This window comes from Larimichthys crocea, chromosome XXI, assembly GCF_000972845.2.
Source record: "Larimichthys crocea isolate SSNF chromosome XXI, L_crocea_2.0, whole genome shotgun sequence".
Taxonomy (NCBI): Eukaryota; Metazoa; Chordata; class Actinopteri; family Sciaenidae; genus Larimichthys; species Larimichthys crocea.
The window spans coordinates 13562023-13585110 of record NC_040031.1 but is presented as its reverse complement, the minus strand read 5'-3'; the positions used below and the strand labels follow the sequence as shown (position 1 = coordinate 13585110).

At 41.1% G+C, this 23088-nt stretch overlaps 2 protein-coding genes across 5 annotated transcripts; both read right to left on the bottom strand.

The window, feature by feature from the left end:
- Window positions 1-75: 75 nt before the first annotated feature.
- On the bottom strand, window positions 76-13953 carry LOC104940633 (FYVE, RhoGEF and PH domain-containing protein 6). The gene is made up of 21 exons (XM_010757287.3): window positions 13547-13953; window positions 10653-12606; window positions 8797-8935; window positions 8450-8517; window positions 8006-8036; window positions 5686-5837; window positions 5086-5242; window positions 4859-4946; window positions 4316-4366; window positions 4166-4224; window positions 3993-4064; window positions 2962-3030; window positions 2487-2570; window positions 2326-2405; window positions 2082-2184; window positions 1798-1944; window positions 1525-1630; window positions 1293-1387; window positions 1081-1206; window positions 843-982; window positions 76-753 (listed from the first exon to the last, which is right to left on the bottom strand). Exons 1-21 carry the CDS (start codon window positions 13554-13556, stop codon window positions 717-719), a joined length of 3768 nt encoding a protein of 1255 aa, XP_010755589.3. The 5' UTR covers window positions 13557-13953; the 3' UTR covers window positions 76-716.
- A 331-nt stretch (window positions 13954-14284) lies between these two features.
- LOC104940634 (uncharacterized protein C3orf20) lies at window positions 14285-23084 on the bottom strand. Of its 4 annotated transcripts, XM_027272950.1 has the most exons (19): window positions 23017-23084; window positions 22838-22903; window positions 22663-22757; window positions 22129-22583; window positions 21346-21402; window positions 21168-21267; window positions 20022-20234; window positions 19739-19891; window positions 19223-19343; window positions 18573-18698; window positions 18383-18490; window positions 17570-17723; window positions 17043-17262; window positions 16719-16799; window positions 16221-16578; window positions 15785-15901; window positions 14958-15100; window positions 14670-14786; window positions 14285-14534 (listed from the first exon to the last, which is right to left on the bottom strand). In XM_027272950.1, exons 2-19 carry the CDS (start codon window positions 22895-22897, stop codon window positions 14429-14431), a joined length of 2784 nt encoding a protein of 927 aa, XP_027128751.1. In that variant the 5' UTR covers window positions 22898-22903; window positions 23017-23084; the 3' UTR covers window positions 14285-14428. The 4 variants fall into 4 exon arrangements, with proteins under 4 accessions (XP_027128751.1, XP_027128753.1, XP_027128752.1 ...); XM_027272952.1 differs by having other exon boundaries at window positions 14681-14786; window positions 22838-23055; XM_027272951.1 differs by having other exon boundaries at window positions 18383-18478; window positions 22838-23055.
- Between the last annotated feature and the right edge of the window lie 4 nt (window positions 23085-23088).

The window sequence follows — 23088 nt, the reverse complement described above, 5'->3', positions numbered from 1 at the left end:
TCTTTGCAGCATTTCCTCTATTTGTCCAGTTGACAAAAACGAAACAGTAAAACAAACATAAACTTGAGATTCATGGAAATTCGAGTACATTTAATTTACAATTATCTATATTTACAGAGGATGTTTGTATATGGATATGATATATGTACAGTACAACTATTTGAGTTACTTAAGTGCAATACACATTATGGTACAGTTATGGTTAAACAGTGAATATTCCCCCAATACACCATTAAACTAAGTTAGTCTCCAAAATTACATAAAAGCTTAAAACGTGGTATGTGTTACACAAGCATGAAGAGTGCACATTGTGTCTTCTGCAGCCAACTTCACTAGTTTGACATAAAGTAATTATTCCCAAACAACTAGAAATATGATTTGCTTTGACCTCTGCAAGTAAACTGGTAAATGTAGATCAAAATATTATGATAGTATTCATTGTAAAACTACAGAGATACAAGCAGGTTACTGAAAAAAATAAAAAGTGATAAAAATTAAAGCATAACCATCTAAATAAGCTACAGATGATTGTGGCATGATTCTGCCAGAAGGGGAGTGCTCTTAAAACAATGTAAAAGGTAACATCAGTATGTCTGATGAAAGCAGTAAAATAATATATTTGGATTTTGTTTTAGTGCAACTAACAAGGTGTCTCCAGATGCAGAATTCAGAGAGCACTGAGGTAAAAAAGAAAAAAAAAGTGTTGATAGTCAGCGTTAAAGTACTGTGGCTTCTTTGAATGACTCGATCCATCTGTCAAAAACATAAAAAATAAGTTATTATCAGTATAATTTTGCTGCCACGATATATAACAATAAATATGTCTCCTCTTGATACTGTACCTCTGTGCTGTTTGGACGTCATCAGCTTTAAAAATGTAGTAAAGTGTGTTTTTGTGGTAAAGCTTAAGCTGCATCTTCTGTAATGGATCAACTTTCAACACGAACCCTAAGAGGGGTTGACTCTCTAAGGCTGCGACATCCTGCATGAAAGCACAATAAAAAACAGATGTTAGATTGGCATGAAATCAACTTATGTCAAGTAATAACATGACACTTTGATACAAGTAAGAGACCTTACCTCACTTGCAGCGTACGTGTACAGGACCTTGTCTTTGATGACAAACCACAATCTCTTCCCCTGCTTCTTATTGGCCTTTGACCTCTGCAGATAGCCGCTCATTGAAGAGTCTGTGTTCGCTGACACCTGAGACATGTAAAGTATCTGATGAGTCACAAGGTTCTTTATCAGTGCACCACAGTGCATCTTAAACAGAACAAAGCATCATTCACCTCTTTGAGTGCTGCAGGTATCTTCTTATGCTTCCTTGAGAAAGCAAAGGTAGCTTTGTTCCCAGGGGATACACCTGCTGATAGGGCTTGCTTACCTGATGAAATGAAACAAATGTGGAAGGTGTAGTTTGTTTAATGCAGAGTAAATATAATCTGCCTTAGACAACATAAAAATATGGGGATGACTCCATATCAGATGGCAAACAATGATGTGGAAGAAAGCCAGACTTACTTTTCTGTTGCTGAAGAACAGGGTAACACTGGTCACACACTCGTGCTAACTGGTTCTTTAGGTATTCAAGGCAGTGTTTGTTGGAGGAACAAGACTGGCACACCACCTAAAGGGATTATATTTTTTTCTCCTTATTTTGTATAATAATAGATTTCAGCATGCTTATTTTTTTAATCTACTATGTAATTGATTTTTAATTAGTTACTCCGAATAAGAAGAATATTTCAGACTATATTTGTTTTTTTAAGAAATCTAACCACTTTGTCACCTCACCTTTCCACATGCACGACAGTGGTGTCGCCTCCATGTTAGGGTGAACTCACAGGTGCAGATCATACACATGGTGGTCCGTGGGTCAGGAATCCATATAGGGGCTTTGGATCCCAAAGGAGCTCCATCCCCACAATCACCCTGCTCTGCCTGAGATGAGAAAACTGTGTTTAAAACTCATTTGTCATGCACAAAGAATAAAATAAACTTGTTTGTGTTGTTGTCATCATAACACAGGCTCAGAGACCGTAAACAGGAAATGTATGTGGTTCAAGTTGTTATCTGACCTCTTCGAGAGATTTGCCAGGTATGAAACTGATCTTCTTTCTGGTGTAGTCACTGATCGCGCTGGATATGGCCTCAAGCCATTCATCTCGCTCTGTGGCTGAACTGCAGAGAAAGTGTGAGTTAACACTTGCACAGTATTTACAGACCTATGCAACACATGACTAACACAGGAAGTTATGAAATGACATGAAACAAGACAAGTTCTTATAATACCAGAGAGATATTTTTGTTTCTGATCATTACCTCGCTGAGAGAATGAAGGAGCGCTCCACGCTCTCAATGTTCAGCTCATTCTGATAGGCCTCTTGGCTTGGTTTGCTAACCTGTAATTATTTTCATTGTAAGCAGTGATGACGGCGTGTAACATATCTTGTTGATTGTTGACAATTAAGTGAAGTTCTCACCTTCATCCCAGCCAGAGACAGCATGTTGTTTAACTTGTACTGGCCTGACTGAACAGGGGTGGTGTACAGCAATGTGTCGTTAAACTAAAAGGAGAATTGACAAAGAAACATCATTTAATTTCACTGAAGATTATAATTCACTACAAAAGGAGCTCAGGAAATATTGATGAGAACGATTTAAGATATTTTTTGGTCTCATGAGCCTGCTAATGCTTTGATGACTCGATCACCAAAGAGTCTCTGATCTAAGAGCACAGGAGTCCTGTTAGATGTATGACTGACTTTGAAAGGAAGCCAGGATGAGCATCTCTTGTCTCAGTACTTGCATCTGATCACAATCAAAGCTTTACAGAATGCACTTTGAACTAATAGACAGCAGGAGATTGGTTTAGGCAGACCACTGCAGCATTACCATGATTGTGTTATAAAAGAGAGATAATGAAATAAGAGAAGGAAGAGAGAGGTTTTACCGTACCAGGAAGAACATCCTGGGCTGCATGACCTTCCTAGACAGCTTCTTTAAAATACCCTCTTTCAGGAAGATCTGGAGCACAAAAATGTCATAATACATAACACATTAAGTTTCACGTGTTTGAGTCAATGTACTTTAAAATGTCAGTCAGCGGAAAATGAAGCAAATTTACAGAGAACAGTGCAGCAGTTCTGCTAATGTAATTTCCTTCATTATAGTAATTCTTGCAAAACTGGATTTCATCATAATGACAAGAAGCTTTACATTTTAATAAGTGAAGGTGGAGTCAACATTCAAGACACAGCAGTCATAAATTCGTCTTAATAAATGGTGAACCTGAGTTTTGAGTTCATCCTTAAAAGGGACACTGTTTTATTAGCTGCTACTACAAAGTCTGAACCCTGAAGTGAAGCTTTTAAGACGGCACAAAAGAAGAAGTCTTTCAAGTTAAAGAGAAAAACAGAAATTTACTCCTACTCAATGACAACTGGAAAAACTCCACCTGCTTAGGAAGATCCAGTGTTGTCTTGCAGGATATACATAAGTATACAGAGTATAACCAGTTTTATATTTGTCAGTTTGCATTGGGTATACTGACGTCTAAATCCCCTTTGATGGACATCATTAAGCAGTGTTCTACAATTTCAATATTTTTGCCTCAGATGATGAAGTTATGATATAGTTGTCGTGCATGCATTATGTGGTTGTCTCAACCGTCTGTGGGTGAAAATCTTATCTGTGAGATCAAGCAGCGGAAGTGACAATGTTCAAACACTACTGCCCCATTGGTTAACTAAATATACAAGACTAGTCTTACATGTCAGTGTTTATAACGTGTGTTTATCCTATGCTGGATCACTGCTTTAAGAGAATTCAGTGGCATAAATTAAGATTATACCCACTTTTCCAAGCACCAATCGACTTTATTATGATAGACGTTGGTGATCAGTATAAATGAAGTGCAGTTTTATTAATGTAACAAAATCTAATTGTGGGTACACTTAGAAATGGTTTACATTTAAAAGACGTCTTACCCGGCCAGGTTGGACTATCTCATGGTGGCCATTCAGACTGCACTGCACCTGGATCAGCTTCTGAAAATTATCCTGAGAGGGGAAAAAATGGACATCAGCAACGTGGATGGAGCACTTTATCAACATGTGCATAGACAGACAGACTAGATGCCTGATTTCTCATCGGCTCTTACCCCTTGTTTCATGATGTCGTTGGCATGATTGGCCACCTCTTTTACTATTACAAGGGCATCTGCATGGAGAAAACGTGAAAAGGTAAACATGACATACAGTGTTTGCATTCCACTGACAACATCAGGTGACTAGACAGTATCCTGGTTTACCTTGTGTGTCTTTGTAATCGTCTGAGTCTCCAGAAAGGTTTTTAAGATAGTCTGAAACACAAACATTTAAGAGTCAGGACCAGCAGTCTGAGAAAACAAGCTGTTCAGTGTTGTGCAGTAAATTCCTGGAACGTTATCTGAAATTAAAATCCTGGATAATATAGTCTGCAGGTGCTTACATAATACAAGAGTGACGCAAGGAACATTTTTCACATTCGCAGAGGGATCAGCCCCTCACTCAAGCTCACTCATGTTAAAGCTTATGTTATGTCACCAAATCTGATTTGGGCTGCACTTCAAAAATCTTATTATAGGAGGATTGAAGAGGCAAGACAGGAATTCCAAACTATTTTTATTTTTCTGGACACCAGAGGGCAGCATGATGCTTATAATGAGACATTACAGGGCGTGCAAAATTCAGGAGTCCATGACCACGATGAAGAAGTGAAACATGACTTTGACGTACACATACTATGTCAAGAAATGTAACTGATGATGAGTTATTCCTATAATTCTGTGAAAAATACTCTTTTGCAGATGTACCTGTGAGCAGCAGCTGATACTGAGGAATCCTCTGAACAGGCTTCAGTAAGTAATGTTTTAGAGCCAAGTTGGCACAGCGTGGACTGGCCTTGGACAAAAAGAAAAGACACATATTACAACTGACACACTTGTTCAGGAACAAACTCAGGAACACATCCTCTACACATGAATAAACAATGACCCAAACACGCCCCCACAGAGAAAACAGGTCAAGCAAGCCTCATTACCTCAAATTCCCGTACCACTGCACCAAATGCCGGGTTCCTCTTAGTCTGCTCTTCCAGTAGAGCCACATTCCTGTCGAACTCACGGATGTAAGTGGAGTACATCTTTAGATAGGGCCCCTTCTTCAGGAAAATGTCTGCTACCTGGGCATTCTCCTCCCTGTAGACATAACAAAGAATGATGACATGAACTAGACATACAGTAACACGTGCAAAAGATAAGCATCAGGAGAGACTAAGGAATGCAACTCATAGAAAAAAATAGGGTAGCAGTGGTTGGATTGAGTAGCTTTCCCAGCCATACTGGACTGCGGGGAGTAAGCCTTTGTTCTATGTGTCCAAAATTTGTTGCGATAGGGTTGTGGTGAAAGTTTTTCCACTCCAAACTTGAAGAACCATTTCTTTAGAGACCTCGCTTTTCTGATTTTGTAACAGGAAAGCACCTTTACGAAACAGTTAACACAGAACTAGAAGCACACAGTTGTCTGCAATATTATTGTATGTACTGACATGAAGATTTATCTTACATGTAACAAAGTCTTCTAACCAAAAACCGTTAAAAACATAAAAATGTAAAAGCACTTTTTTTTTTTTTTAACGTACCATTTGGCCACTCTCTCCTTCAGCTCTTTGAGCAGGTTTTCATTGAGTTCATAGAGTTGTGGAAGGGAGTACAGGATCTGGTTTAGGACTCGCTCCTCAATCACAGGCTTCCCACTCTGAGCAGACGCTTTGGACACTGCATCACGAAAGTCCTGTAGGTCAGACAATATAAATAAAAGATGAAGATAAACAGTCAGATGGTGTAATAAATTCAATTGTTTTAAATTGTATTTGTTGTTTGGTGAAAATGTGATCACAGTAGTGTCCAAGAAAAACACAGACTACAAGACTAAATATAAATAAAGGTTTAAAGGTTGTCTGCTCTGGAAATCATGCTGGTGATTTGGTCCCAAAAACAAAACTACAAATTAAAAAAGCTCCAGGAATCTTATGTATAAAAGATAAAGAAAGAAATACTGCTGAGCCACATCCTACACACACACCTGATTTGCATTAAAGATTCTTACATTTCCAGGATATAGTGAATCAGGACTAAAAAAAACCCAAAGCAGAGAGCCCGAGGGTGTTGATTTGCTTCTTTTTCTGATGATGTGGAGTTTTTTGGTGGTTTATTGGGACACATGGCATATAAAACTGCTTACAGATGAGCCCTCAGTAGAGAAGTCGTGTGGTTAACATGTGTGAACAGTTGATGTCGAAGGAGGAGTGTCATGTGGAAAAGGACTTGGAGAAGAATTCATAATAAATATGAATGTTTGATTAGATTAGATGAGAAAAGATAACACTGAATCAGCATTTGTTAGTAACGTCATGTTTGTGATCTTTTTTTTCTAGGCTTAAAAAGGAGATTCTTTGAACTCAGTTTGTGCATTTTCATCGAGCTAAAACTCAAAGCTGCTTTATCTTTCCGTTAGTGGAAAACATTTACGAGACAACAGGGATTTACCTTAAAATAACAGTAAACACAAACATAACACAAACAGCATTTCTGAAAATATGGCTGAACTGATAACCCAGATAAAAGACACACAACAAATAGTACGGCATATCTTTGTGGAAAGCTGGCAGAGTGCCTGGTACAGATGGAGTCACCTTAATGTTCTTTTGAACTTGCTCTAGCTGTTTCTCATTACTGGACTCCATTTCTCTATCGTCTATGGAGACACAAGCACTTCCTGTCTGTTCCCAGCAGTGATGACTCAGTACTACTACAACCTTGTTTCTAACCAAACATCTGCTCATATGACTGTTCATACTCATCCTCTCTGGTGAAAATAAAGAAACAGAAAAATATCTTTCTGACCAGCACTGCAAACACTGGTTTACAAAGGTTTATGTGACATCTAAGGCATCAAACACAGTGATTAGACAAACAAAAGATTTCAGATTCCTAAATTGGATGGGAGTTAACTTTGAGAACTTTGCACACTTGGGGGCAATCATTCCTGTAAAGCATTTACAGTTTTGCACTAAAAAACAAAAACAAAGATAGTTGTATAAAAGAGCATAAAGAAGAAGTTACATTTCTGCTTTCTCAATGATGCACAGCTGGGTAATTGCTGCGTGAAGTGGGTGTGAAAGCCGGATTGTCGGTTTTGGAAAGTTATAGTAATTGCCAGACACTGATCACTTTCCAAAGCTGAAAATCTGAGAAGCACGCTGATTTCACACAATCTTTGACCAGGTGTGATCTGGTGAGGAGGCATGGTTCTTCTCTCTCATGCTCTATATTTCAATATCTGGCACTGGCACAATACTATGGATGTCTCCCAGAAAAGATCTGAAGTGTGTCCTCTTTCACCCATATCTAAACGAGCATTGCGTCTTTGCCCTCTCAGTGACAGCCAGCAAGTTTAACCATTCAGAAAGAAATATTAGTTTAGAGAGAGAGAAATCTAAAGTCAGCCATAGTTACACTGGTCTGACAATAGATACAAATACTAGCGTTACTCTAGGGCGTGCCTTCTGACGTTGTTTCTCAACACAGATATTCTGGGAAGTTCAGCAGTTAAACAAGATCATCATATAATTTTAGCAGCTTCAGATTAAATGTATCAAAACACCACAACGAGACAATATTTAAGTACAGACTAGTGTAGTGTTACCGTCGGATCACACTGCTAATGAAAGTGTGGGGGGAAAACTGTGAGGAATGTGAGCCGTGCGGGCGAGACTGTGGGGAGTCTGGTCTACACACAGTCTTATCCTGCATGGGGTGTGCCCCAGTGACAAGCATAATCAAACACACATGGAGAATGTGGGCTCAAACAGTAGACTAGCACTGGATACAATATTCACAGAATAACATCAGTGCAGGCAGCAAACATGGTAGCAAAGGGTGATGTGTAGAAGTACTTACAACATGAAGCAACTTCAGGACATCTACAAACCTAGGAAAACAAAGCATTAGAAAAGTTAAAGAGGTTACCATGGATGAGTATAGTTATAGAGTCACTACACCCATTCATTTAGCTCTAATCATTTGTGATAGTTTTGGTTTTATTTGCCAAGGGAAGCATGCAGACCTTGTTCCAAGTTTTCATTAACAAATAGTCCCTGTGCAACCTGTCGATAGCGATGTATGAGGATTATCCAGTGTAATCTCTCTAGAGAGATGAGATGCTGCTGATGTCATGTGGTGAGCATCACAAACGACATCACTTTCAACTCAAATGAACTTGAAGCATATTCAAAAACCTGGGAAAATAAAACCAAAACTACGCCCATGGCTGAAAAACCCCTAAATGTCAGAAATAAAATACTTTTCTCATAACATATCTGAAAAACAAATGAAGACTCTTACACACTCTCAGAGGTCATAATCTCTGTGGCGATGTGGTGAATCTTGCTCTTCTTTTGTCCACTCTTCGTCTAAGAAAAAAAAGGTGCAAAAACAGCCTTAGAATTACAATGCGCTATAATAAATCACTGCGTTTGCTACAGTTCACAACAGATAAATGCTGCGCATCATAATGTATTTAGATAAATAGAGGTCACAGAGTGTCAAAAGGAACAAAAGTTCTTCCTCATGAGACCAAAAAAAAATAAAAAGTTATCTTTAAAGCCTTGCCAAGAACAAACCCTGCGAGATGAATCCAGGAAGTATTTCTAAACACTTCCAGGCACTAAAGCAATAAATCTGCTTTTCACCTGACTCTCCTCTGGCTGCTCAGGGTCGCCTTTACTTGAAATGGAGCTGCTGTCGTTCTCCTCATCTGAGGTGTTGGCCAATACATCATCATCTGAGACACCATCATCCAGAGGTGCCACCTCCTCGTCGACAGAGCTCCTGTCAAAAGAGTTAAAGATGTTAGTGGCATGAACACACTGTACAGGTGTTTTGGACATAGAGAAGCAGCTGCAGGCATTTATCAAAAACTCTGTGAATGCAGCACACATTTGGTCATTCACATGCAGCATGATTTGTATGTAATGTTTGTAAGTAAGTGAGGACGTTATTTATAGACGAGATGAGGTGTGAAATAAAACCACCAGTGTCTGCAGTATTTGAACATTTCCTGTTCCGATCAAGTGGGAGGAAAGAATGCACAAGAAAGGGAGAGAAAAACAAACAAACATTTGGTAATAATTATCAACACTGTCACAGAACACGAGGTCCAGCTGCCTGACCCCGGGGGCCCCAGAGCTGCAGTTTATCTAAAATTCTGCCAGGTCCAACAAAAACAGAAGGATGGCCAAATCAGTCACAAAACCACTAATCATCACACATTTTGCTTATCTAACCTTGCAGCTTTAAAATGACTACATGCGGGTAGCTAAGAGAAAACTGCCCTGAAGAGAAACTGCATATCTAAAATGCCACAATTCCCTGAGGGAGCACTAAATGTGAAACAACGGCACCTCCCTGAATAAAAATGAAGAAATAAGCCAAGGCGAAGCAGCAAACCCAACAGGCTGGAGTCTGTTGGGTTTACACATTGTGGCAGGTTTACAAAATCTGCTGCATTAAAATATGACTGGTGTGTTTGTGAGCTGCTCGACATGGTTTTAACACGTGACTGTTGCACAGTTTGATCCAAGCTGTGCAAGGGCACAGTTACACAAACAATAATCCTATTTCTCCAACTGACTTCTGCTCGTTCACAACACAGCATAACATATGAGTTCTTTGCATAAAAGGATCATTACAAACAATATATAAACATACTAAAAGTTCAATTTGAGCCTATTAAGCACCAAACTGGCTGTCCTAGACACAATTTTAGCAGGAAAATAATTGTTCACATTCCTGGGAGCTACTCTGCTCTGCAAAGCTAACAAAGATATTCTTCATGACTAGATAATACCCAAGATAACTTTAAAAAATATATGTTTAAGGAGTGAATCGCTTAGAGTTAAGTGCCTTTTTAGCACTGTTAAGCTGCTAACACAAGGCTATATACTTCTTGATGAAGAAAGGGATGTACTTTTTGGTGCAAGGTCCCACATTTATGCAAAAAGAAGGCTGGATAATTATGAAAAACCTGAGTTGCGTTTCAGGAAGGGTCCTTTTTCATTTTGGGAGAGAAGGCTGAGCTGTAAAATAATCTGTAATTTCGTAATATGCGTGAAATGTATGGCCACTACAGCTGTATATTTGGTGTCTTGTAAACACGTGAGGGCTGGGCACTTTGTGTATGTGACCCAAAAATAAAATAAAAATCAGTCAGAATCTAGGTCGAAGGTTGTCTCGTGTAAATATATATCATTATCCATCAACACCTAAAAGACAAGCACACGTGTACCTGCCAAACTCCCCTGACAAGAATCTGTAACAATAGACACAGTGTGCTTGCTTGTCTGTGATCTTCCCCTTTTTACATATGATAACGAGTCTCTGTAATTAACTAGATCTTTTACAGATTAGTGGTTTTAAAAGGGAGACTCAGCTGGTTTCTTGCACCTGTCTCCGGAATCTAGGTGAATCACCTGATGTAAAAAATAATTACGGGTAAGAACAGAATGTGAGGTGTTAAAAGTAATCAAGACAGAAATTAAAGATCTACCTGTCACAGTCTGTTGGTGTCTGACACTGTGCGTGTCCAGTGTTTCTCTCAAAGGACATATATGGCTCCTGCTCCTCGTAAATGCCCTCATCATTATACATTGTGCTCTGCCAGGTTGATGGCTCCGTGAAAGAGGCCCGAGGGGGTGTCACTGCCTCTCCCACATGCACATTTATGTAGTCTGGTATCTCCTCATAATGAGGGATGTTCTCATAGTAAATATCATCTTCTCCTCCAAAAGAAAACTCATCTCCGTCCACGCTTTGCTCCACCCCAATCAGCGGGCAGGAGAATTTACGTTCAGGCTTGAAATACTCCTGACATCCATCTTGGTCCCTGTCCACACTTTGTTCATTATCATTCGCAACACACTCTGAGCTCTGGCTTCCTTTTACTATCAGCTTAGGAAGTATTTTCACCGAGAGCTTCAAGTCCAGCAGCTTCCGAAAAGAGTTTCTCTTCTGTCCTTCAGAGCGAAGGAGGTCAGCACCTGAGAACGACTTGGCTCTCTGTTTGCCTAGACTGGGCCGTGAAGGCTTGATGCCTCCAAAGATTTTTCTGCTTGTTTTTTCGGCTGGAGGCGAAGGAAGCTCCCTCAAAACACAATCTTTTAGAGGAAAGGTATGTCTTTTTTCTTTGTCCCCTTCTTCTGTCTCCTCAGAGGATTCGCTCTTCTGCATCCAAGCCATCGGGCTGCTGTGTCTCTCGGGCTTTTTCGGAGTTACCTTGACCACCGCATCCTCAGCTACCGCACTGATGGCAGGAGGCTGGCTGAGCTCTGACTGATTGAGTGAGCTTGGAGTACTATGTGTGAAGTCAGTGTAGACTTCCTCCTGATCATGTCTTCCTTCCTTCTCCTTCTCCACCTCTTCATCCTCTTTATCAACTGATACCTCCATGTCGTGGATGCTGCTATCCAAACCCAGGTCTTCCTCCTCCACATCCTCTGGGAGTGTCTGTGGAGCAGAGGTCGGAGCTTTTTCAGGTGCAGATAGAAAAGGCTTTTTCCTGGGCGGAGGGGCTGGCATAGGACAGGCTTTTCTCGCAGACAGAAAAATTGTTTGCTTTTCAACAGGTACGCTAACAGACAATGATGAGCTGCCCTTCCCCTCCGATGACACCTTCACCTCTTTGACGTTCATATCCCTCCCATCCTGGCTTACAATCTTTTCCCTATCTTCCTCCACCTTTTCCTGACGGACAAGCACAGCCATCCTGGGTTTCCGTGGTACAGGGACAGGGACGGGCTTCCTGGGGATACCTGGAACTGGTTTGCGTTGGAGCACACAAGACACATGTTCGGAGCCAAGAGCATCTTCCTTTTGTTCTTGCCCAGGTGCACTCTGAGGTACTACGTTACCATTTGCCTCATCACTCCATGTTCGGTGAGGAAGGGACGGCCTACCAGTCACCGTATTCATGTTTGCGTTGAGATGTTTGTCTAAAGGTAACGTTTCTTGGAGAGGCGTATGGTTTGTGAGGTGGGTATTAGTGAGAGCAGTGATCATTTTCTCTCCTCCGTTATCCACAGTACCTTGAGATGTAGGGGGAAGCTTTGTGTTTTCTTCAGTTTTACCCTTGTGCAGCATTTTCAAGTCTGTGTTCTTGACGCACACGCAGTTTTCATTACTACACAGACAAATAGGAATAATATAATCCCAGTCTGGCTTTTTGTTCTCTTGCTGTATTCCATTTTGAGTGTTAAAAAGACCTTCGGTCTTCTGGGTTTCTGTTACAGATGTTTGGTGAAGACTCTTTGAAGCGACACGTTGAGAATCTGCGGCAGTGATGAGTTTGGAGAGGCAAGGTTTGGGGGCCAGTGCTGGTTTAACCCTCCTCGGTGTGCAAGGGGAAGGAAGCGAGGGGCCCTCTCTTCTCGGGGTTGAGGTAGACAGAGTTGGCCTCTGGGGCAGGGCCAGCTTTGGTTTTGGGGCCACAGGTGGCTTGTGCATGCCTGAGGAGAGAAAAACAGAAAGACATACACTTTAGATTATGTGTTTAGAAGTTATCCCCAGAGCTTCTTGTACAGACTGAATATCCAGAAGTCACATTTGATGCATTTTCACTGGTAAATGCTGCCCTGATGAGAGTTTACTCTTTAACTGTTGCACCGATCCTAACCTAATGACAGCTTAGTGTAAAACTACTCTAACATGCTAAACCCATCCAGGAGGGGGGTTCAAATATCACATGGTGTTTGTTTGCCACTCCACGCAACAGCACAGTAATCCGACTAATGGTCCATGTCAACAGGCAGAGGAGGAGGAGGAGGAGGAGCAGATGGGAGATGAAGAGAGGGCAATAAATGGAGGAGGGGGCTGGAAAAGAGTCACGCACACTGGTACATCTGGCTGAACTGGTGCCTTCAAATCTTTGTATGATGGACAAAACACTAACATGCTGACGTGCTTTTTTCCCTCTCAGCAAATCATGTATTTCCTCATTCAGCAAGCCACAGTTTGACACTCAACAAATATATAAAAAACTTTGTGCTGAAGTTTGATTTGGAGTTTTCTGGATACAAGTAACCTCAGTCTGACATGAGTGACATGTACACGAGTGACACACAAGTTAAATGACATAAATGACAATGAGATATTCAGCCTATGTGTCGCAAATACTATAAAAATCACAAACACACAACTTATTTGCTGTTTTAACTTTATATATATATATATATTTAAAAGCATAACCAGATTTGGAGCAGCAAATTAGCTTCAGCTAGACGCCCTGCACCATTGTCTTTCTCATGTTTATCCGCATTATCATAAATAAGAAATAAAAACATGCTTATATATGAAGTAAATGTCCTTATTTGTAATTGATTTGCTCAGTAATGACCGCGCTAACACTAAACACTAAAAAAATAAATCAACAAGTTTCCAAACACTTACCTGAGCTCATGGTGGCTTCACTTCGTTTCTCCTTTGTCAATTCTTATAAATCAATGCAGCGGAGACTGATCATATTCTGTGGTCGGATACATTTCAAGAAGTCGATCCAAAATAAGTTATCTGTGAAAAAAACGACATTTCTTTTACTCCTGTGTCCGATTAAACGCTTGATCCTGCGACGCACAGTTTATTCTCAGTGGAGCCGCACTGCTGCCTCTGGTATGAACCATTGAGCTTCCTTCTTGTTTCTATAAAAAGTCCACTAGGGGTCCTCGGGAGCCACAAAAGTATATCAAAACACAAAGTACATAAGTGTGCCAGACAAATTCCTGAACACTCTGATCTCAGGTTGTTGTTGTATAAACTATGTAGTCTGAAACCTTCTGATTGATCATCATTACGCAGGAATTTTCCACTGCCGCTTAACCACATATCTTTCCACATACATCATCATCACTGCTAATATTAACACAGCTGACATGACTAAGACACAAGAAGAAGAAGAGATATGAGTGTGCAACAGCTGATTCTTTGAAAGCTATATTTGATGTATATATTGAGGAAGTAAAACTTAAAAAAAAAAACAACAACTTTATGATCGGTTATCAGCGGAAACTTTCATCATGTTGTAACTTTGTCACCAGGCTGATTAATCAGCCATTCTTTAAGGAAACAGCCCTGCTGACAGGATAGAAAGATAATGACAAGAACACACACTGCAGATAGTTTGGTGTTTTTATTAAAGATCCTCACACTTACTAAAAACATAACAAATGCAGATGTTGGATGTTCATATAAGATAAAATGTCCATTATTCAGAAAACAACTAAAGTGGATGCAGTTTGGAGACTACAAGTGGATTGATACAGCCATGGAGTATTTTCAGTGCGTGATAACAGGAACAAGAGGAAGTGCTGACGTTTTTTTTGGTCTGACAATAAAGCCTCTCTGTCGCCTGTGTGATGCCTCAGGAACTTGACTGTTTTTTCTGTTCAGATAAGAAGACGGGAAATTCAGTCACATATCACACACACACACACATGCAGACAGGGGGACAATTTAGGTAAAGATTCCTGAGAACGCATCAAGATACATTTGAATTAAGTATAATTCTGTCACGTACTTCTCAATGACCTTTTCCTTTTCTGCTGAACAAGTCAGTGTGATGTCATCTCCTCTTTTTAGGGTTGCATCTTGTGAGATGTGGTCATCTGTGTCTGCGGGGGTATTTACTGTATCACTGCAAGGTAAAGACAGAAAGCTATGAGTAGAATTAAAGCAGTAAATGAAATTAAATGTCTAAAATGTATTTCAGTGTAACCAGTGCTCGGACTATATTACTTTCATTTAGTTTATTTATGGATACAAACTCATAGATGATACAGTTTCATAACAGTAAATCACATTGTACCTGTACTTGTAGTCTGAGGGGAGGCTCCGACCTAATCTGTAGTCTCCCCTGGTTTTGGAGATTTGCTTCTGAAGGTCCCTGACTGAGTGAGTGTGACCACTGAATATGTAGCCTACAAACAGCAGCTTCCCTCTGATGTACATCTGCCACATTAACAAAGAGAATTTTTATTAGATGTGCAATAAAATCGCAGTCACAAATCTGCAGTTTCAGCCGTCCATCCATTTTCCTTAATCACTTATCCTCACCGGGGTTGTGGGGAGGAGGGGGTGGCGTCGATCTGACGGCTGACGCAGTTTTCATTGTGATATTTTAAAAAGCGTCCGTGGTTTGCACAACCATTTTGATTCTATCTTTCACAACATAAGTCATACCAGTCACATGGTCATTTTTAGGTTTCACAAGAGAGGAACCTACAGTGTCTGTCATAAGCTGTTCTTTCTGACCTCTCGGCCTAAAGTCTTCAAGTGCAAACACTGTTTCATGCCACTGTGAATAAAGTCATTCTGTTTGATTTATGGGCTGACTAGGCGGTTTTTCATCTTACAGCAAAAAAAAAAAAATCAATGACTTTGGACTAAAAATTAAAGCTCCCTTTTGTAATTAAGAAGTGTCATCCCTCACTGCTTGTCAGCCTACAGTACTTTTATAATAAATGCCTGGGTTTCTGGGAAAGGACAGCACAGTACAGTGATCCTCACTCCACCTCAACCCCAATGCTATCGCCTCTCCTGCTTCAGGCAAGCACTGCTGCTGCCACCCAGTGGGAGTCATGAAAACATGTACTGAGCAGAATCGTTTACCAAGCCTGCAGTGGGTTTACTAACCAGAACCATCCCAGGAGCGGCGTTGTGGCGCTGCTGCAGCAGGATGTTCTCCACTTCACAACCGGGTTTCCCTGTTGACATCTCGTACCTCACCAGGCGAAATGAATCCATCTGGCACTAGATAAAAAAAAAACATTAAAAAACATAACCTGTTACTGAGGTATACGTACTGTACAATAGCTTGCTGACTATAGTATGTCTTTCAATGACCCTTTGTTTTGTAGTCTATGCAGAGCTGCGTTGTCCTTGTTTAATGTGAATCAGTATGAAGAGGAATTTCTGCACAACGAGTGCAGTTGCTGATTATGTAAACTGGATGTTATTTTAACTCCAGCAACACAACAAACAAGTGATGCACAAACTGAACCAGATGATACTTTGCTGACCAAAATAATGCACATTTTTTGTGCTAATTATTGTGTTTTTGCATTCACACCTGAGTACACGGTGTGGTTCTGTGTTTGTTCCTTCTCCTGTAAAGCTGCTCCAGCACGTCCTGATGGGGCGCTGCATGCGTGTTGACGGGTTGGCGTGGCAGAGTCACGCACACCACCAGGATCTGTTGACTGTATGGCGGCTGGCCCATAACGAAGGCATCATACTCCAGGTCCGTCACCACTGGCATGAGTGTAGCGCTGCAGCAGCATCTCCTGCGTCCCCCCTCCCCCAGCATGGCAGCTCTCAGCAGAGCAGGGCACTGTGTGAGGGGGGCGGAGGGGGTGACTGACAGCGGGGCTGGACAACGGGTGACAGCAGAGGGCTGCGAATCCGGACTGTTTGGAATAATCACTGATCTGGCAGGGAAGGAGGGGGAGGCGATAGGGAGGCTGTCATTGTAAATATACTCGTGCACATAAAACTGCAGTAAATGTCATTTTCTGCACAATAACGTCTGAATGATTTTCTAATGTCAGTAATACAAAGGCGGTCTTACTCGAGTCTGATGTTGCCATGAATCTGAAGAGGTCCTATCTGTGTGATGGAGGGCTCCTCTTTTGTTTTGTTTTTTGCTGTCCTGGCAACATACAGGTCAAAACAGTGAAACTGCCCTTTAATAGTTCTTACATAATGCAGCATACTGTACATCTGCGTGAGCAGAGAGCAGAGCTCAGGCAATAGATAGATAGATAGATAGATAGATAGATAGATAGATAGATAGATAGATAGATAGATAGATAGATAGATAGATAGATAGATAGATAGATAGATAGTTGGAGTGGCCCACTGGACTTTGGTCAAACTGGTGTAATGTGTGCACCTTAGCGGCTTGACGTAGACCTCCGGAGGTCTTTCCGCCGGTGCTGAAAGATGTCTGTGCAGCTTCTGTAGCTCATTCCTGCCTTCCTTGGGCTGAACTGGTTTAACATCAGCCCGCTCAGGTGAGTTCAGAGAGGGCAGAGCAGCTGACTGTACCTCTCTCCTCAGCCTGGTCCTCAGTGGGACATCTGGCATCCTCTCCATGTCAGGACACTTGATCCCTAAAGGAGAGGAAGAGGTCACTGAGAAATGCACACAGTCAACGAGTGACACGAGTGACCGTGAACAAGATCCTCATGGAACTATTCAATAATGTTGAGTTTGCAAGATGAGGTGATACTGTAACTTTTTTTGCTCCATTGAACTAATTTAAACAACCTCACCAGGTCAGATTTGCTCCGTGTTACTTCATTTGCACTACATGCTTTAATAATTCATAGCGTACAGTGCATCACACCCACTGGTTGCAGTTTGAGCACACATTACTCATACAGAAAGGCCAGACAGGCTGCGTTCACAGGTAGGTACCGATGGCTACACGATAATAATCCAGCCAGTCATCCAGAGTGTTTCGTACTCTCTGCTGAAGCCTCTTCAGCTCCCTGCCAACCTGCCCTCCTCTTCTCCACTGTGCTGACAGCTCCTCCAGCACCTCCACCTCGTTGGCCATCTGGAGGACCTCCTGGGAGCACACAGAATGCCATACATCATTACTCGCATGGTATGATATAGAACAATTAATGAATTTAGCAACTTCTTTTAACTAAAGTGACGGTGACAGTGAAGGTTTGTTCAGAACTCAAAAATAAATCAAATGTATTGTTGTAACATGGATTTTTTATATAGTTTCGACCATTTTATGCCCTTAACTGAGGCATATGGTGTTTGTAGCGACTAAAAACCAAAGCAGTCGCTGAGAGGCTAAGCGTGGGATGTTGCAGCTTGTCTGACGCGCCGTACCAACAAAATATCCGCTGAGATCAAAAAATGCATTTAAGGATTTTATTAAAGAAGAAAAAACACAACTTTGTACAACGTGCTTAAAGTATGGAAAAAATCAATCACAGCGAGCCAAAGAAAAACAGCGGTCAACAAAAAATACGGCCTCCCAATCACTCACCCTCTCTCCCTTTGTTCTTACTACCCGCCGTGCCAAAACACAGGTGAATATATTAACTATAGGTTACCGCCCCTATTCCCGTGACCCAGTTACTATAATATCAAAAATAACAACAACAAAGCAAACAAAATATAACGACCAAAATAACCCAAATATAAACTACAAGATTATCTATATACACAGCATATGCTTTCATGGCTCCTACAGGGTTAAACACTTACAGGTGTTGTCTTGCTCTCTAGGATCACAGCAGGGGATTTTGTCTTCCTTGTCAACTGGAGGTCTTGAGCAGCACAAGAGGTAAACCGTCCTGAAGTCTGCAAACAAGGCTGTCAACGCAGAGCAACTTAAAATTGTTTATCATAAATCTAATCATTTATTCTGTCATCTTCTTGTTCATCTCAATCTCACCGCTTCCCTCGATTGGTTAATGTTAGACAGGGCAGAAAGAGGAAGTTGAACATTCTCGTTGTTACACCTGAAGCTGAGCACGGAGGAAGTACCATTGAGCAGCCTCACGGAGATTAAATCTGACAACTGTAAGAGAGAAAAAACATTTACAGGTTTCTTTAACTTTAAAAAAAATTTAAAAGAATAGGCAGCAGCATCGTGAGTGCTCATAAATTGTGGCAAATTCATCCATGGCCATCTAATCAGCGTGGTATATCAACCATAAAACCTCTCTCAGTCCTGTCAGAGGCAGTTAGTTTTGGTTCATCAGTCATGCGCTATATCTCACACGCTGTGCTTTGTTTCCCCCCGAAATGTGACATTTCCCATATGCACATCTCACGATTATCTCACATGACAGGCTCGCTGCAGATTCTTAGTCCTCTCTGACTAGCCTTGTCACTGAATATGTCTCTTATCTGGAAATGAACTCTGTTCTTTGTGCATCATGCTGCGGAGTTAATAGTTTAGACACTGGCACACTGTCATCTGCAGATCTGACTGCAAGGGGAGAAACTTCTTTCATAATTTAACTGATGCAGGGTGACTCTGTTTGCTTACTGCACAAAGAAAGAAGGCATCTTTATATATATATATATCTCAAACGTCACCTGTATGACAATCTTCTCTCTTGGTGTGCGTCCTTTCTGCCAGCTCCACTCCTTGGTTATGTTCCCACAATCATCATATATGAATCCACCGTCCTGGTCCCACACTGCTGTAATGGCAGAGCTGAAGGAACAGATAGAGAAGAATTAGATTTGACATATCGTTAAAAGATGAATCATAAACAGAGATAGGGATGGAGGACACCATTTTTTATGTTTTCTTTGCAAAGTGAGATCAACATCAATCTTGTGTCTGTGTGATAAACAGACTCCCGGGTTATTTAATGGACTTGCACAAAGTTGGGCAACGCACATGAGACTTTTGTTTGTTTGTAAATGGACAAACTCAAGGCAGCAGAGGCAGAGATATCATGACTTTGTGTCCCTAGTATGGATTTCCCATAATCAACTTTCTCCGGCTCTCTCCAGAGCCCCACAGACATTATGAACATGTTTTCACAGACTGACTTTCTCCTCATGATGACTTAACTGAACAGTTAATCGTTAATTTATTCTCACCTCAGAGGGTGTGTAGTAACAGCACCGTGCCCAAATGCCGTGATGGTCGCTAGGATAACGGGACGCTCACTGTCACTGAACACGTTGGTGTAGAAGCCTCCACAAGGCAGAGCTGAGTGGCTCTGGCTTACTGCCATACAACCAGACGGGTAACTGAGAGGGCAGGGTCAAAGGTCAAAAGCTCAGCTGCACTGACACCTTTCCCATACACTGTACACTGCACTGCTTCTTGGATAACCACTAGAATTAAAACAGTATTAAATAAACATGATGTGAAGGATACTATATGAACGAGGAGCCGTCGTTGATCTTGTAGTGTAGTTTCTGCCCAGCTGGACCTTTCTGCTTCACGTCTGGTATCTGTGGCATCCCGTTGACCAGAGAGGCAGACTGGGCCTTTCTCATCGCTCTCCTGGAGTTCAGTCGTGTCTTTGCATCACCATAGTGACGAAGAATCAGCGGCTTGTTGATGTCCTGATCAGCTGTTTGTAATTTTCTGTGTGAATATTAAGTATTTTTTTAATGCTTGCAAAAACAAGAGTTGCAAAATTAAACATATAACTATTAATAACTGAAGACCAAATGTAAGATTTAGTCAGGATATGTTGAGATCATAATTCACTAAAAATGGTCATTCTCCAAAATTGAGATATTAACTTAGGGTTAGGGTTATTAAATTAGTAATCAAAATATAATGAGTTATTTGGTCAGAAATGAATAAATAAGTCAAGTTTTAATGCGAGTAGTCCAACAGAAACATAAAATTTTAGGGAATGAGTGTGGACATATATCTATATGTATACTATACTATCTCTATATATCCATATAGTTGAAATAACAGAAATAACAGGTGGCTCAGGGTGGCAGTGGAAATGTCAAGGAGTCACCAGAGTTATTACTTGTTGCAGGAAATTATTAATACACAGGTGTATTAATAATACACCTGTGTATTACACAGGTGTATTAATAATAGCTGCACTCAAGGGAGGTCCTGCTTTTGTGCGTGTTGGTTCACTATCACTGTTAATTGGACACTAAATGGAACTGTGCCATTGTAACTAAGTCTTTTTCTGGCTCTGACCAGTCAAGTCTGCTGTGCAACCAGGCCGTTGAGATATTTCAGCCTCGACCAAAGTGCCATACAATAACACTGCTAACCTGCTAATGATTATCAGGTATTGTTCACCATACAACATTTGTTATTAAGCACTAAACAGCGAGTATAGCCGAGGCAAAGACCTTGGAGAAAGAATTGGAATAATGAGGTCACTATATGAAAAGTTAGGGAACCACCAAACAACAAATTAATCTGACCGTTCTAGCAGGATTTATATCTGATATTAGACAAGAAATGCTGGAACGTAGCCCCACGTTTTGACACACTTTTGTTATATAGGCTAAATACAGCAGGAAAAAGTCAACAACACACTCAGGATTTCTTGCCAACTGGAGTCGCTCCACCACCCACTGACACAAACTGATCCACTGAGGTTCATCACAGGAGGGCTGCTTTGGCTGGATGATCCAACCTGGAAAACAAATCACATCCAGCTGAGACAGCAGGGCCGCCACGGTGAAACAGTGGCTGACAGTGAGACATGTCTGACCTGGATGTTTACGGCTGCTGGATAAGATAGAGAAACTGACAGCTGTGGAGCTTTGATCTGTTGAGGGAATGAGATTATCAGTCAATATATATATACATTATCCATTGACCGTACTGCAGTAACATCAGGGAACCTAATGTAACCCAGTAGCTCTGTAACTGATTAACAGACAGCAGTACATCTGTGTACATCAGCTACCAGCTACCTTGTCCGATCTGGTAAACCAATCCCCCTCACTTCCACAAGCTTGCAACCAAAGCTGTGCTCAAGTTCAATCTTCAAAGGTCATGTAAAATTTTTGAATGCAGTCTTATCTCTCTGATTATTGTCTCTTCCATGCATTAATATGACAAGGTGGAGCATGAAACTGCCCTATTATACATTTAATATATTTATACCTGCATAATACTGTAATTTTCTTATAATAAACATTTTTAAGGGGAAGGCTAATAAATAATTTCTTAATATTTTAAAAGGCACTTGTTTAAAATGTACTTTTTGGTGACTAATTTGCAACATAATGGGTTATTGTATTGAACAAATCCATCATCAGTTACTTACTAATGTTATACCTGCAGGCACATTTATTACTAACCTTCTAATAACCCAATTTTACAATCATAAACCATCTAGTATTCAGTTGTAAATAAATCAATATGTTGCTATTTCTCTTTCTAGAGAGGTAAAACTGGAGCTAAGAAAGACAAAGCATGAGGAGGATGCAAGTGGATTTGTCTCAACCTGGCAACCTTTTTGTATTTGTGACCTGAGTCATTCATTTACCTTTGTTGTCATTCTGTTTGCGTTTTTTCACGCGTGGATTTGAGCTAACTTGTGGTTTTCTCACATTCCTCGCATCACACGAGTCTCTCTCTGCTGCCTCCCTCTTGTCGTTGGCGGACACCTGACTGGATCGAGCTTCATCCAACTTTTGGGAGCCTCTTTGGGACTCTCCTCGAGGTACCACCACCCCTGCAGTCAGATCATGCCAGGAGTAATTCAGAATATTCACAATCCCGTGAGGAATACAGCCCTTTTCGGTCCACTTATGTCGTGAAAGCAGGCAAGCCAGCTCGTTTAATAACCGAGGGGCTGCTCGCTTGTACGCATCCAGCGGATCTTGGTCCTTTTGGTGTGTGAGTGCAGCGCCGACAGCAGATGGAGTATCAGGTTTAACATCTGACAGCCGCTGAGGGAGCTCATCACTTTTACCTTCTTCGCCGTCATTCTCCTGATTACTACAAGAAAAATTAGAGACGTTATTATCAGACACATGAGGTGGAATAATTTGAGGGGGGGTTCATTTATCCGCATTACCTTTGTGTTGTATCTTCTAACTGCGATCCTTCATTTGCCACATCAAAACGCAAAATGTTGCACCGCGTCCCTTTAATCCTGTTTCGTTTTGTTGGCTGCAGAGAGATAAATTACATTAAATTAAAATGTCTTGTTTCTTTAAAACAGCACTCAGCACAGTCGATCATTAGCCCACCTGGTCAAAAAAATACAAAGGGCCAGTCCTGAATTGTGTCAGCGCGCCAGAGAAAGTCATAATGTCCTGTTCAAATATAAATAAATAAAAAATATCCGCTTGAATTCCCTCTAAAGGTTCAGCACACGCAGATAAAAACACGCAAAAGTGATCAAGTGTGCTGCTTTTTTAAAGTCCACCTTCCTCTCCTGTCAATGCGCCCCTGTCCTGTCCGCTCCACAGTTGCGCCGCGCCGGTCGCGTTGCTTGGTT